Here is a 16,839-nt window from a genome sequence, read left to right as displayed (position 1 = left end):
AATGCTCGCAGTAGTGCCTGGGTATTTGATACTCGTTCTGTTGCTCATATTTGCAAATCGAAATAGGGGCTATAGATTAAACGAAGATTGGCTAAGGATGAGGTGATGATGCGCGTGGGAAATGGTTCCAGAGTCGATGTGATCGCGGTCGGTACGCTACCTCTACATCTACCTTCGGGATTAATTTTAGACCTGAATAATTGTTATTTGGTGCCAGCGTTGAGCATGAACATTATATCTGGATCTTGTTTGATGCGAGACGGTTATTCATTTAAATCATAGAATAATTGTTGTTCTATTTATATGAGTACTATCTTTTATGGTCATGCACCCCTGCTGAGTGGTCTATTTTTGTTGAATCTCGATAGTAGTGATACACATATTCATAGTGTTGAAGCCAAAAGATTGAAGTTTAATAATGATAGTGCAACTTACTTGTGGCACTGCCGTTTGGGTCATATCATTATAAAGCGCATGAAGAAGCTCCATGCTGATGGACTTTTGGAATCACTTGATTATGAATCACTTGGTGCTTGCGAACCGTGCCTTATGGGCAAGATGACTAAAACTCTGTTCTCCGGAACAATGGAACGAGCTACTGACTTATTGGAAATAATACATACTGATGTAGGCAGTCCAATGAGTATTGATGCTCGTGGTGGGTATCGTTATTTTCTTACCTTCGCAGATGATTTGAGCAGATATGGTTATATCTACTTAATGAAGCATAAGTCTGAAACATTTGAGAAGTTCAAAGATTTTCAGAGTGAAGTGGAAAATCATCGTAACAAGAAAATAAAGTTTCTTCGATCTGATCATGGAGAAGAATATTTGAGTTACGAGTTTGGTCTTCATTTGAAACAACATGGGATAGTTTCACAATTAACGCCACCTGGAACACCACGACGAAATGGTGTGTCCGAACGTCGTAACTGTACTTTATTAGATATGGTGCAATCTATGATGTCCCTTACTGATTTACCGCTATCATTTTGGGGTTATGCTTTAGAGACTGCTTCATTCACTTTAAATAGGGCACCATCAAAATCCGTTGAGACGACGCCTTATGAACTGTGGTTTAGCAAGAAACCAAAGTTGTTGTTTCTTAAAGTACACCATATATCACAGATCCGAAGGCAAAATCTTTATTGCTAAGAATGGATCCTTTATAGAGAAGGAGTTTCTCTCGAAGAAGTGAGTGGGAGGAAAGTAGAACTTGATGAGGTAACCGTACATGCTCCCTTATTGAAAAGTAGTCATGTGATTCCTACACAAATTAGTGAGGAAGCTAATGATGATGATCATGAAGATTCAGATCAAGTTACTACCAAACCTCGTAGGTCTTCCAGAGTAAGATCCGCACCAGAGTGGTACGGTAATCCTATTCTGGAAGTCATGTTACTAGACCATGATAAACCTACGAACTATGAGGAAGCGATGATGAGCCCAGATTCCGCAAAATGGCTTGAGGCCATGAAATCTGAGATGGGATCCATGTATGAGAACAAAGTGTGGACTTTGGTGGACTTGCCCGATGATCGGCAAGCCATAGCAAATAAATGGATCTTTAAGAAGAAGACCGACGCAGACGGTAATGTTACTGTTTACAAAGCTTGACTTGTTGCGAAAGGTTTTCGACAAGTTCAAGGGGTTGACTACGATGAGACTTTCTCACCCGTAGCGATGCTTAAGTCTGTCCGAATCATGTTAGCAATTGTTGCATTTTATGATTATGAAATTTGGCAAATGGATGTCAAAATTGCATTCCTGAATGGATTTCTGGAAGAAGAGTTGTATATGATGCAACCGGAAGGTTTTGTTGATCCAAAGGGTGCTAGCAAAGTGTGCAAGCTCCAGCGATGGACTGGTGCAAGCCTCTCGGAGTTGTAATAAACGCTTTGATAGTGTGATCAAATCATATGGTTTTATATAGACTTTTGGAGAAGCCTGTATTTACAAGAAAGTGAGTGGGAGCTCTGTAGCATTTCTGATCTTATATGTAGATGACATATTCTTGATTGGAAATGATATGGAATTTCTGGATAACATAAAGGGATACCTGAATAAGAGTTTTTCTATTAAAGACCTTGGAGAAGCTGCTTACATATTGGGCATCAAGATCTATAGAGGTAGATCAAGACGCTTAATTGTACTTTCACAAAGCACATACCTTGATAAAGTTTTGAAGAAGATCGAAATGGATCAGTCAAAGAAAGAGTTCTTGCCTATGTTACAAGGTGTGAAGTTGAGTCAGACTCAAAGCCCGACCACCGCAGAAGATAGAGAAAAAATGAAAGTCATTCCCTATGCTTCAGCCATAGGTTCTATCATGTATGCGATGTTGTGTACCAGACCTGATGTATGTCTTGCTACAAGCATAGCTGGGAGGTACCAAAGTAATCCTGGAGTGGAACACTGGACAGCGGTCAAGAACATCCTGAAATACCTGAAAAGGACTAAGGATATGTTTCACGTTTACGGAGGTGAAATCATGTAGCATTTCTGATACTATATGTGGATGACATATTGTTAATTGGAAATGATATAGAATTTCTGGAGAACATAAAAGGATATTTGAATAAGAATTTTTCAATGGAAGACCTTAGTGAAGTTGCATACATATTGGGCATCAAGATCTATAGGGTTAGATCGAGATGCTTAATAGGACTTTCACAAAGCACATACCTTGACAAAGTTCTGAAAAGGTTCAAAATGGACCAGTCAAAGAAAGGGTTCTTGCCTGTGTTGCAAGGTGTGAAATTGAGTCAGACTCAAAGTCCAACCATGGGAGAAGATAGAGAGAGAATGAAAGTCATTCCCTATGCCTCATCCATAGGTTCTATAATGTATGGCATGTTGTGTACCAGACCTGATGTGTGTCTTGCCATAAGTTTGGCGGGGAGGTACCAAAGTAATCCATGAGTGGATCACTGGACAACGGTCAAGAATATCCTGAAGTACCTGAAAAGGATCAAGGATATGTTTCTCGTTTATGAAGGTGACAAAGAGCTCGTCGTAAAGGGTTTGAAGGAAATATGCCCTGAGGCAATAATATAGTTATTATTTATTTCCTTAATTCCTGATAAATGTTTATTATTCATGCTAGAATTGTATTAACCGGAAGATTAGTACATGTGTGGATACATAGACAGTGTATATAGTCCCTAGTATGCCTCTACTAGACTAGCCCATAAATCAAAGATGGTTAAGTTTCCTAACCATAGACATGTGTTGTCATTTGATGAACGGGATCACATCATTAGGAGAATGATGTGATGGACATGACCCATCCGTTAGCTTAGCACTATGATCGTGTTAGTTTCATTGCTACTGCTTTCTTCATGACTTATACAAGTTCCTCAGACTATGAGATTATGCAACTCCCAAATATCGGAGGAACACTTTGCGTGCTACCAAACATCACAACGTAAAAGGGTGATTATAAAGGTGCTCTACAGGTGTCTCCAAAGGTGTTTGTTGGGTTGGCATAGATCGAGCTTAGGATTGTCACTCCGTGTTTCGGAGAGGTATCTCTAGGCCCTCTCGGTAATACTCATCACTATAAAGCCTTGCAAGCATTGTAACTAATGAGTTAGTTGCGGGATTAAGTATTACAGAACGAGTAAAGAGAGTTGCCAGTAACAAGATTGAACTAGGTATTGAGATATCGACGATCGAATCTCGGGCAAGTAATATACCAATGACAAAGGGAACAACGTATGTTGTTATGCGGTTTGAGCAATAAAGATCTTCATAGAATATGTAGGAACCAATATGAGCATCCAGGTTCCGCTATTGGTTATTGACCGAAGATGAGTCTCGGTCATGTCTACATAGTTCTCGAACCCGTAGGGTCCGCACGCTTAACGTTTGATGATGATTGTTATTATGAGTTTATGTGTTTTGATGTATCAAAGATATTTTGGAGTCCCGGATGTGATACAAGGAGTCTCGAAATGGTCAAGACATAAAGATTGATATATTGGACGGCTATATTCGGACACTGGAAGTGTTCCAGGTGATTTCGGAGAAAACCGGAGTGCCAGAGGGGTTACTGGAACCCCCCGGGAAAGTATTGGGCCTTAGTGGGCCTTAGGGGAGAGAGAGGGCAGCAGCCCAGGAGGTGGCGTGCCCCCCCCCCAAGGGGAGTCCGAATTGGACTAGGGGGGTGCGGCCCCTCTTTCCCTCTCCCTCTCCTTCCTTCCCCCTTCCCCCTCCTAGTTGGACTAGGAAAGGAGGAGGACTCCTCCCCTCCTTGGCGCGCCCCAAGGGCTGGCCGGCCTCCCCCTTGCTCCTTTATATACGGGGGCAGGGGCACCCTAGAACACACAAGTTGACATTGTTTAGCCGTGTGCGGTGCCCCCCTCCACAGTTACACACCTCGGTCATGTCATCGTAGTGCTTAGGCGAAGCCCTGCGCCCGTAACTTCATCATCATCGTCACCACGCCGTCGTGCTGACGAAACTCTCCCTCGGCCTCAACTGGATCAAGAGTACGAGGGACGTCCCCGAGCTGAACGTGTGCTGATCGCGGAGGTGTCGTACGTTCGGTGCTAAGATCGGTCGGATCGTGAAGACGTACAACTACATCAACAGTGTTGTCATAACGCTTCCGCTTTCGGTCTACGAGGGTATGTGTACACACTCTCCCCTCTTGTTGCTATGCATCACCATGATCTTGTGTATGCGTAGGAAATTTTTTGAAATTACTAGGTTCCCCAACAGGGTTACGTCGATGCTAGCTTTGACACAGATCTAGATGACTCTAAGTCGCAAACCGAATATGTATTTATATTGAATGGTGGAGCTATCAGTTGGTGCAGTTCTAAGTAGAGCGTCTGGCGGGGTCTACATGTGAAGCGGGATACATGGTTGCTTTGGAAGCAGCACATAAAGGAGTCTAGTTGAAGGAGTTCATATTCGATCTGGGTGTAATATCTAGTGCATCGGGTCCAATAACAATCTTTTGTGACAACGCTGGAGCAATTACCTTAGCCAAGGAGTCGAGGTTTCACAAGAGAACCAAACACATCAAGTGACGCTTCAACTCCATTCGTGAAAAAGTCAAGGATGGAGACATAGAAATTTGTAAAGTACATACGGATCTGAATTTGGAAGACTCGTTGACTAAACCTCTTCCATGGGCAAAATATGATTAGCACCAAGACTCCATGGATGTTAGATTCATTATTATCTAATCAAGATTATTGACTAAGTGCAAGTGGGATACTGTTGGAAATATGCCCTAGAGGCAATAATAAAGTGGTTATTATTATATTTCCTTAATCATGATAAATATTTATTATTCATGCTATAATTGTATTGATCGGAAACGTAAATACATGTGTGAATACATAAACAAATACCAAGTCCCTAGTAAGCCTCTACTAGAGTAGCTCGTTGATCAAAAGATGGTTAAGGTTTCCTGACCAAAGACATGTGTTGTCATTTGATAACGAGATCACATCATTAGGAGAATGATGTGATGGACAAGACCCATCCGTTAGCATAGCATATGATCGTTTAGTTTATTTCTACTGCTTTCTTAATGTCAAATACACGTTCCTTCGACCATGAGATCATGCAATTCTCGGATACTAGAGGAATACCTTGTGTGCTATCAAACGTCACTTCGTAACTGGGTGGTCATAAAGGTGCTCTACAGGTATCTTCGAAGGTGTCTGTTGAGTTGGCGTGAATTGAGATTGGGATTTGTCACTCCATATGACGGAGAGGTATCTCTGGGCCCTCGCGGTAATACAGCATCACAAGAAGCTTGCAAGCAAAGTGACTAAAGAGTTAGTCACAAGATGATGTATTACAGAACGAGTAAAGAGACTTGCAGGTAACAAGATTGAACTAGGTATGGAGATACCGACGTTCGAATCTTGGGCAAGTAACATACCGACAGACAAAGGGAACTACATATGTTGTCATAAAGGTTCGACCGATAGAGATCTTTGTAGAATATGTAATATGGGCATCCAGGTTCCACTATTGGTTATTGACCGGAGAAGCATCTCAGTCATGTCTACATCATTCTCGAACCCATAGGGTCCGCATGCTTAACGTTCATTAACGATATTAAGGACAGTATAACCGCACCTAATCCCTGCCCTCACATCGATTTGTGTTTTCGGCCGTCCGTTTTTATGTACTAAACAATCTTGGCCGTTAGATCTTGTGCCAGCATGATTTTTTTCGCGAGATGGGCTGGCTGTCCCTAAGGGCAGCTATTCCTGTAGCTTTTTTGGCCCACTGTGGTTAATTGGGACGGTATTTGGTTTTCTGGCCCATTTCCCGTGCTGACTCGCCGTTGCAAATCTCCACCTCGACGACTCCTCCTCGATCTCTCTCTTTCTAGCTTGCGCCGGAGCTGCGACGGGTTCTCACACTGGGTAGGAGACCGCACGCACTTGACCGCCGACGGGGCTTGCGCCCGGGCCGGGATAGTTGACGCGGAGGGTGAAGGAATCCTTCCTCCTCCTGATCTCCCCTCCTCCATCATCTTTGAATTGGGGATCTCATGTTCCAACCAAGCCCCACGGAAAAGCCCGGACACAGCCCGTTCCAACCATCGGGTTTCGTCGATCCGTCGTCTCGCAGACCGCTCACCGGCGTCTCCACCACCACCATGTACAGCGCATCCGGCTCCAGAGCAGGGCTACATCGACCGAGGGCGAGATCGAGGAGCGCGTGAGGAGGCCGAGTTGCAGGCTGCTGTCGTGGCAGCGGAGGCGAGTGGTCGCGGCCGTGGCGGGGGGGCCATCATCGTGTCTGGCGAAGGGTATGGATCTAAGAATTGTTCATATCCTTCTTTTTGTGTATATCTGCATGTGTCAGTTACTACTTTTTCTATGTGGAACTGTTGGAGAGGAGGCCCGTGATAGGTATTTGATAATACAATTCATGTGCAACTTTCTAATCTGATCTCTCCATTTAGTGTTTGAGAATAGTTCACACTTCACATTGAAACATAATTGGTTTGGCGGCTCCTCGCATTGGTTGAGGATCTGGACGGCCTCCATCGCAGTCAGCTACCTGGGCTTCTCCTTGGTCAGGGAATGTTGCTTGCGTGCAGGCTTTGCTGGTGGGGCCAAAAGCAGGTGGCTGCCGCCTGCTTTGGCACCAGTGCCGCTAACAAAGCTGGCTTGGGGGACGACGACGCTAACAGAGATGGCTTTTGCCATTGTACGATGCAGAAATGGCAGCCGCGACTACCTTGGGCAGAGGCGAGGAGGGCTTGGGGTTGTGCCGGCGACCTGGCTTGTCTCGAGGGAATACGGCTAACGCGTCGAAATTCATGTTGTTGTCGAGCGCGTGGTGGGATCTGAGCACCACCGTCACCATACACTAGATCAACTGGGAGAAATACCATTCATACTTATTGCTGAATTTGTGTTTTGATGATTACTAAAGCCTACTGATTTCTTATGTACCACATTGCAATCTGCAACTCCTTTTTGTGTGTTTGTGTGTCCGCAGCAGCAGCAGGAGCAGCACATTACAAGTTTTTTTTACGTTTCTCTCCATTTTGTATTGTAGGTGTGATTTGGTTGTGGTAGTAAGGTTTTTTATACGTTTCTCCCCATTTTGTATTGTAGGTGTGATTTGGTTGTGGTAGCGAATGGGGGGAGGAGAAGACTGCCTCCGGCCTGTTGAACCCCTTCGTGCTGACCTCAAGGCAAGCCAGGAGCGGATTGCCAAGGGAGGCTAAACCATCCTGCTCCAGCCGGATCTGAAGGTCAGCGCCCCATGGTTCACCTAGGGCACCGTCGTCAGGTCCGTCATCTACTTGCCGGCCGTCTCATGCATGTTTGCCAGTTGTCCACGACGACGATGGTGTTGGCTCATTTTGGTGGTTGCTTATTGTTGGCAGGTTCGTCCAGCACACCAGAGGTCTTGGAGTGGGTGATGACCATCGACTCCGATATACTGCAGCTTGAGGACACTATCGCCATCCATAGAAATGAAATCTTGGATTGAAATTTGTAAGTGGAGGGTATATTCTAACCTGTAAAATAATGTGTACCTGATGAGAGAGTAATAATAGCATAATGTTGATGTCTTTGTGTTTGGGGTTTGTTAGGCAGAAGGCCACAATGGGAAACTGGTGGACTCCTTGAAAGGTACAATACTACCGATTTTATTTCTGAATGTTGTGTTGCACAGTCACAATATCTATGAAAAAAATCTTCGGCAATGCTTATTCATAGTTGAAAATCCTCTTCTGATTATGCAATACATCATGTAACTCCTCTGGACATTGATGTCAAATCCCCTTCTCCAAGGTAACTAGACAATCCTCTACATTCAAATTTGCAAGCTTTGTTTCTCTCAAGTCATCCACTCACCCCCTATGTGAATTTGCTCCTGAACTGATAGAGCCAGTTGCAGTAGTATTATCTTTATCTGATATGAGTGAAAGGAAATATTTATGGAGGAAAATAATTTTACACATCCTATAGATTAGCTTTATCTAAATCATGTGGTCCTTTTTCAGTTATGAGTTGCAGTAGTATTACATGAAGATTATAAATTAGGTACGGTTTTTTTGCTCTCTAATTCATGAGTATCTGGGTACAGAGTTAGTATCTAATTTTACCATGTGATGGCACTGACACCATTTGGTGAATATGGTTGAACCTTACAAGCTGGCCTCAAGAACACAAAGATCTGTTCCATTTTATTTTCCTGGAGGTCATAAATACTTATTTTTCTTATTACAGTTCTGACTTCCGAGGTATGCAAACAAAAAAGAGCAGAAAGCAATGTTTGCTACAGATTCCTGTAATTGTCTTTCTGTAGAACGTTTAACCTTAGTATATAATTCCTAGAGATGAAAAAAGGGATAATTAATTTGGTGCCCTTAGTTGTGTCCCACTCAGCAGGTTTACCCCTAGTTTCCGAAAACACTTGTTCTTGCCCAAACCATTTTGCTCCTCTTATGCTTTTGCCCTTTGACCGTTTGACCACCACTTTGAAAACTTCATAAAAAATCATACTAACTCAGAAAAATTCAAATAAGATATCAATATGTTCAGAAAAGCATCACCTATATGTGCATGTCATTTGCATTCATGAAAAAAGTGTTGGTGAGTCCCCATCTCAGTTTTAGCTCATATGATCTTAGCATGAATGGTAAAATCTAAAAGAATTCTAAAAATTCTGAAAAAAAATTGATAGCAAACTTTGACAAATGTTTTGAGTGCTTCCCAAGTTTCATAAGAGAATGACATTCGTGGAAATCGTGGCAAAAAAATGAAATTTTGAAGCATTTATTTTTGTTTTTTGCCACGACTTCCACGAATGTCATACCCTTATGAAACTTGGCAAACACTCAAAACATTGGTCAAAGTTTGCCAGCAATTTTTTTTTAGATTTTTTAGATTTTTTTTTAGATTTTACAGTTCATGCTAAGATCATATGAGCTAAAACTGAGATGGGGATTGGCCAACACTTTTTTCATGAATGCAAATGACATGCACATATAGGTGATGCTTTTTTGAACATTTTGATATCTTATTTGAATTTTTCTGAGTTAGTATGAATTTTTTATGAAGTTTTTAAAGTGATGGTCAAACGGTTAAAGGGCAAAAGCATAAGAGAAGCAAAGTGGTTTGGGCAGGAACAAGTGTTTTCGGAAATTAGGGGTAAACCTGCCGAGTGTGACCCAACTAGGGGCATAAAATCAATTATCCCTAAAAAACTAATCGCCCTGGCTGGGTTTAAATTTACGACATCATTTTTTGGGTTGTCGAACAAGGTTTCACAATAGTGGTAGTGATAGTTCAAACTTGAAATAACTTGATTGTTGCCAGATGAACGGATGTTATGTTTTCACATATGAACAATTTTTATGTATATAGATACTCATGCAATAAAATTTGATTGAATCTTTGTTGGAATTTATTTCAGTACTAATGCATAACTAAGTAATGATATCTAGCTTGAGCAGCTCAATTAGGACGCAATGGATACATGCTAGGTGTACTGCATATTACGCATATCTTGCATTTATTTCAGTAGTCACTTTTGTTGTAATACTCTCTGTCTTCATCTTATACATGATGTTACTTGATGTATCAATTAGCTTGTCCTGACTTGGAAATTTTCTTTTCTGTATGCGATGCAGGTGGTTGCTGATTGGTTGACATTTCAATTTGGGCATTATTTAATTTGTACAAGTGTAGCGACACCATTTTCCATGCTGGTTTGTTTTGATAAGCCTTTTCATGTATAAAATGAAATTGCTGGTCTGCCACTTCCTTGTATATAGGTTTCAGCATTGTTGCTCTTTAACAATACAAGTAAACAAAAAAAGAGAAATATGATTAGCACATATCCCGCTCGCATGGTAGTATTTAGCATATCTTTATTTGATATTGCAGCTAATTTAATTCTTGTTAGGACTCTTGTCCTATGAATATGACGCCCTTCACAAGAAATGCACAGGTTATATTTACCATCTAAATTGTTGTGTATGTTGTTATACAAAGCCAATTTGTATATGTTACCTTGCTTTTACTGAGTATATGTGAGATTTCCTTGGATTACCTACTAATGTATTATTATGTGTAGGTAAATTCAATATATTTCATGTAGTCATATATTTATCAAAATTCATATCATTTCATTGTACAAATAGACGGGCGCAGCAACGCGCGCCATAAATTATCTAGTAGTATTATATAAGTTATGTATGTTGGTGATCGAATGTTGTCCGGAGTTCCGAATGAGATCACGAACATGACGAGGAGCTTCTGAACGGTCCGGAGGTAAAGATTGATATATAGGATGATAGTGTTTGGTCTCCAGAAGGGTTCCAGAATTCACCGGAAGGGTTTCGGATGTTTGCAGAAATGTTCTGGTGCGAGAACATTTTGATTGGGCCAAGGAGTAAGGCCCATGGGGCTTTAGGTCAATGCAAAAGGAAGTTTTGCGGAGGTCAGGGACCAGATGCCAGGAACCCTTAGAGTGAGGGGCATTTTGAGAGGAATGATTCTTGCAAAGTGAACATGTGCGCCTCCAGGAGAAGCAAATATGTGCCTCTCACGGAAGAAGAAGAAAACACATTTTTTGTTTCCGAGAAGCAAATCTATGCCTCTCACGTAAGGAAAAAAATATGGTTTTCCCTTTTCGGAGAGGCACAACAAACTCGTGCCTCCACGAGAAGCAAATCTGTGCCTCACACAGAAGACAGAAAAGCATTTTTCTCATGCAAATTTTTCCAGTTCTTTTTGTCTAATACCTAGGGGAGACCGGGAAAAAACCAAAAAACCCATCTAAAATCGAAAAACCGTACAAAAAACAAAATATCAAGAGAGCGCGTAGAACGCGACATGTGGTGCTCTCTAAGCCCATCCAAAGATGATGGTACCTCTTAATTAGTTACTCTCTCTCGCTACCCGAACGTTTCCTCCTACTCCCCTAATGGGCTAACCTGCCAAGAGTGCCCTAGTGGGCAAGCTCTATGATAAATGTTGCTATGAGCGATACATATCATTAGGGTGGTTTAGCGCGGCAGCAGCAGAGCAAGGACCTCCATGGGCTGGCCGGTAAGGAAATGTTGTGGCCAACTCATGGCCCATATTAGCATAGTGGGCATTTCGAAGAAGAAAAACAATGGGCAATACCAGCCCAAAACCTTTGGCATCCAATCTCCGCGGCGTCTATTTATCCCATTCAATGAGGTGGAAGGGATCTCTCGCTGAGTGCGGCACAACATTTAGGCCGGCACACTTCACGCTCCGTTAAAGAGAAAAAGGGAAGGGAGAAGGAGAGAAGAAGCAAGCGCACATAGCCACCACGCCGCGATACTGTTCGCGTTAGGTAAAGGGGGCGTGTCGTACTTGAAGTGGGTCAAGCAGGTTTTTCTCCCTTTTTTTGTTTTTTTCCTTTCCTTTTTTTTCTTCTCCGGGTTTTTTCATTTGTTTCTTCAGTTGTTTTTCATTTTCATTTTCCTTTGGTTTATTTTCTTACTCAGTTTTTAGTTTTTAGTTTTTTCTTTGTTTCTTTTTGTTTTTCATTCTATATTCTTATATACATGATCAACATTTCTCCAAATATTCCTCACAAAAAAAATTCTTCAAATACTTGTTCAACATTTTAATATACATGATCAACACTTTTCAAATACTTGTTCGACATTTTTATATACATGATCAACATTTTTTTAAATACTTGTTCTCATTTTTCAAATACTTGTTCAACATTTTTTAAATGTTTTTTGAAGAGTGTTTTTGTAATATATATATTTAGAATAATTTCAAGTATAAACAAAGTACACAAATAAAAGTAAAAAAAAACATAAAACGGGAAAAGGAGGCTGTGGCCTCCCGCACTCGTGGGCCAGCCCAGCTCGCACGCCCTTCTGCAAGTCCGAAGCCAGACTTGCTTAAGGCGAGATATAGGTGCACCCTCTAATCTCAACCATAAGCGCCACATCTATAACTCAAAGAAAAATGTACCTCAGCCCTGTCGCAGCGACGCAGTCTTCTCGCGGCACCATGATTTGCTATCTCTTCATCTCTTTTAGAAAGGCAAAAGATGAGCAGTTTCTCGTGTGAAATAGGGACAGCCAGCTAACTGACAAACTTTGTCTGATCACACCCACCATTTGAAGTTACTTTCAGAGTTCCCATTCCAAGTTACTTTCACAGAGATCCTTCAGAATTCTACTGACGGCTAATATAATCATAGTTTTCCTGCAATTTCTGCAACGTCGTTTTCTCGTGTCCAGACTTGCTTCAGTCAGACCTCTTCAGCCTTCACATGAATGACACCGTGACACCCGTTGGAAATTAGGAATCAGAAACCGAGTCTTTAAAAAAAAGCCAAAAGATATAGAATTTTCAACCCTAAAGTGGGCAGAAGCTCAGTTTGTCCGGCTACAATTTCAGCGAACATCCCACTTCTTTCCATTCAATAACCATTTAAAAAGCTGAAAACTTCAAATGGAGAACAGATGTGCATATACTACGTCAAACATCAAAACTATCCTGCCTGTATGACCGAAGATGTGCAGTAAAAGGCAAGATTAAGTACTATTCTCTCGTATTGTCATTTTCAAATCAATACAGTAATCAATTCAGTTATTTACCAGTCCCAATATTCTTTTTACAAAAAAAATGCCATTACATGAACACAGCTCAAAATGTGAAACATAAATATCGTCACAGATTTGTTAAGTAGAATGGACAGATAAAAGATACCACCAAATAAAATCTACCCTGGCCTGATGCAAGCCAGCCTACATCAGCATGCATACCAGTGACACCATAGTACTCTACCATTGATTGTGACTGAAGAGATCAATGGGGAAGGGGTCAATAAGTGACAAATGACAATGGTATATTTCAAACTACTTGAAATCAAGCAAATTATTTGACTTTAAAGTTCTCCGCAAAGTGAGCATAATGGAGACACATTAAAAATGAAGGTGATATTTTTTGCAGTGATATGAGAGGGTACTTACAGGGTTGCCCCTGGGTATCCCTGAAAGGCACTCACACATCAAATGCCTCCAAGAGTATAGCTTAAAGTTTTTACAAGGAGCCAGTATGAACAGGACAGCTGCCAGCAAGAATCAGAGAAGATGCAATCTAAAGATCAGATCATGCTAATAAATTATGGCATGATGTAATACTATATTAGGACATCCCACAGTCATAGACGGAACTGCGAGATAAAACAGCATCCGATATAGTATAGGTATATCAGTAAGATGGTGTGGTTGTTGCTCGTGTATGCTAATGCCAACTTATTATACTTTTACCAAATGTTATGTCAAAACAAAAAAAGGATGGGTGCCACCAACCGTCCAGAGGAGGAAAATATTTACCAGTATCTATTGCGTCCACATTTAGAGACTTCTGATGTACAATTAGCGTGCCATTTCTTGGAATATCAATTCAGTGTGTGTGTGTGTGTGTGTGTGTGTGTGTGAAAACTTGTTACTACTTCTCTTCTACTAATAAAAAAAACTAACTCCATCCCATAACACATGACTTCTTAAAACAAATGAGATTGGTCAATTGAAAATAATGCCTCTACATTTTTTTCATGAAAAACTACTTCACAATTTTTAAATTATTTAACTTTTAAACCAACATGTTCACATAAAAATAATAGTAAAATTTGCACCCAGACCATGTGTATAACTTCATGTATACTTTTGGACGGGTCACAAGGAACGGTGGGAGTATTTTCCAAACAAAAAATAGCACGAAGATCAAATAACAGAATATGCAAGTGAAGTATAGCCAAATGGCAAATAACGCATGAACCAATGGGACCAGATTAGATAAGAAGATCTCACTAAAGTCCCTACGGTGCACCAAGACCAGGTTCATGAATAGGCCGGCAACTAGTGCTGATGGACGCATGATGGAGATTCTAATCCAAGGGAAACAACAATTAGAAAGAAAGCAACCCAGGTCAGACCACCGCAAATTAAACCGTATTTTATTACCACCACACGCAGCCACCTTTTCCCATGCCAATAATACACCTCGTCTCTCCTGCCTGCCTTTTGAGCACATAAACCCACCGCCCACACCATCATCATGCCTAACCAAGTTTAGGCCCTAACCAAAGCATCCTCCCGTCCCCTCTCACACGAGAGCCCCAAAGCTAGAAGAGGAGGAAGGATACCGCCATGGGGAGAGCTCCGTGCTGCGACAAGGCGAGCGTGAAGAAGGGCCCGTGGTCGCCGGAGGAGGACGCCACGCTCAAGTCCTACATCGAGCAGAACGGCACCGGCGGCAACTGGATCGCGCTGCCACAGAAGATTGGTATGTGCTCATCAGAATTGCTGAGTACCATGTAGTGATGCTACCAGTAAGCGGTAGTGATGATATAGGGAGAAGCTAATTAGGTGTGCGTTCTTGTGTCTCTGGGGCATCTGCAGGTCTGAGGAGGTGTGGAAAGAGCTGCCGCCTCCGGTGGCTCAATTACCTCCGGCCGAACATAAGGCACGGTGGATTCTCAGACGAGGAGGACAGGATCATCCTCAGCCTCTACATCAGCATAGGCAGCAGGTACTGGCACAGTTGGTCTCACCCATCTTGTCAATTCTATGATCAACTCAACTGTAGGATTAGCTGCAAACTGGTAGGCAGGCACATGGGTGTAGTACAATCTATTACCTGCTATCTATGATCTAAGTTCTAAACATATCATGCATGCCTTGGGTTGGGCGTAGGTGGTCAATAATAGCGGCACAGCTGCCGGGGAGGACGGACAATGACATCAAGAACTACTGGAACACAAGGCTCAAGAAGAAGCTCTTTGGCAAACAGTCGCGCAAGGACCAGAGGCAGCACCAGTTCGCACGCCAGGCAGCGAACGGCGGGCATAAGGAAGAAGCCAGCGAGGGCGTAGCCGGGAACAATGGCTTTGCTGCTGGTGCTTACAATTGGCACCAGCATGGAATGGCCATGCCGCCCCGTCCGATGCCTGGTTCAATGGTGGAAGGCAACCGTATCGGAGAAGGGGTGGATGAGTCCATCCGGAAGCTTCTGTTTAAGCTAGGAGGAAGCTCTTTTGCGGCCCTGCCAGCCCCGCCGTGCCTTCCTCCGTCAATGTACGGGGAAGCTCCAAACTTTGTGGCGCCATCGGTGCACACGGCCCCGCTAAACGAAGGTGGCATCCACTGTTCCGGCGTGCTGCCTGCACTGGAGCTGGACGAGAGCTTCCAGTTCAATCAGGTCAAGCTGGACGGGCTGGAATGCTTCTTCGGCATGGGGGACCAGAGCATGAGGTGGAATGAAGTGAGCCCCTTGGTTTGCCCTAACACTACTGTCGCGTCCAGCTCCCAAGCGATGCAGCAGTACTGCCTCGTAGAAGAGCCGGTCGACCTTGGGATGCAGTAGCCAACTAGCTATTGGTGTTTGTTCTCATGTACATGCATGATTGTGGATTTTGTGGTGTAAATTTGTAGCATTCATGGGGAATGGTGAAAGATGATGAGAGCTCTGAATTAAGAACAATAATGCCTCTCACCACTCCTAGATGAGAGATGCCTTGTTTTCAGGTATCTCTATGTGAGTCTTGTATTGAAATGTTTTTTTCCCACTACCAGAGTTACTGCCTTACAGAAACATTTACAGTTTTAGATTGTACTTGTTGCTATATTAGTTTCTCAGGTCTATGTGTGATATTTATACCGAGTACCAACCCTAGTGGCTAAATATTTCTTTGTGTGTTCTCTAACAGCATAGACAAAGTTTACTTGCAGCATGTGCAAGGTTTGCCTAATTTTGGTCAAAAAGACATGGTCTATAATGCATGAGACATTCGTGGACTTAATAAGGCATGTCTGTAAAGCATGAAAATCGTCGTTATGAAGTTAGAGAAGCTAAGTATAAAGTGTTAACATAACGTAATTTTACACGTCTTTTTGGAGCATGGCAGACATAGATAGAAAATGACTTTCCAATTTTTTGACAGAAATTTATCTACTTTGAAATTCAAATTAATGTTCCAGCGATTTTGGCAAAAATGGATTTTACATAAGTTACTAAAAGGACTTCCTTGATGACATTAATACTTAGTTTATGTAAGTTGCTCACATTGTGTCAATCTAACCATATAGACAAAATAAATTCGAAGTGCAGTACTGTGGAATGATGAAATGGAGACTTCATTTATCCGGTCATCATATGTAATTATCAAAAGTTCGCTTCTACTTCACCTGTTTGATTCCATATGCTGCATTTCCAGCGTTCATACTTGAAAGGGCATACTAGGTACTATTTCTCACTAGCCAATGGGACACAGCACTAAACTCCTTCCACAGAAAAACTATAGTCATTGCTGACTTGTTCAAAAAATGAT

At 42.1% G+C, this 16,839-nt stretch overlaps 1 protein-coding gene across 1 annotated transcript; it reads left to right on the top strand.

The window, feature by feature from the left end:
• The first annotated feature begins 14,351 nt into the window (after positions 1-14,351).
• LOC123117043 (transcription factor MYB4) lies at positions 14,352-16,237 on the top strand. Its single transcript, XM_044537895.1, has 3 exons — positions 14,352-14,795; positions 14,912-15,041; positions 15,206-16,237. Exons 1-3 carry the CDS (start codon positions 14,660-14,662, stop codon positions 15,873-15,875), a joined length of 936 nt encoding a protein of 311 aa, XP_044393830.1. The 5' UTR covers positions 14,352-14,659; the 3' UTR covers positions 15,876-16,237.
• Positions 16,238-16,839: the final 602 nt, after the last annotated feature.

The sequence above is a fragment of the Triticum aestivum genome, chromosome 5B (genome assembly GCF_018294505.1).
Source record: "Triticum aestivum cultivar Chinese Spring chromosome 5B, IWGSC CS RefSeq v2.1, whole genome shotgun sequence".
NCBI classification, from domain to species: domain Eukaryota; kingdom Viridiplantae; phylum Streptophyta; class Magnoliopsida; order Poales; family Poaceae; genus Triticum; species Triticum aestivum.
Note: the sequence above shows the minus strand (reverse complement) of the source record. Positions and strands in the feature narration are given on the sequence as shown.

Bases quoted from the DNA above. Each gene is read 5' to 3' on its own strand.
- LOC123117043 (XM_044537895.1), top strand. From the start codon at position 14,660: ATGGGGAGAGCTCCGTGCTGCGACAAGGCGAGCGTGAAGAAGGGCCCG. The intron at 14,796-14,911 runs GTATGTGCTCAT...GGGCATCTGCAG, and splicing joins CGCGCTGCCACAGAAGATTG to GTCTGAGGAGGTGTGGAAAG. The intron at 15,042-15,205 runs GTACTGGCACAG...GGTTGGGCGTAG, and splicing joins TACATCAGCATAGGCAGCAG to GTGGTCAATAATAGCGGCAC.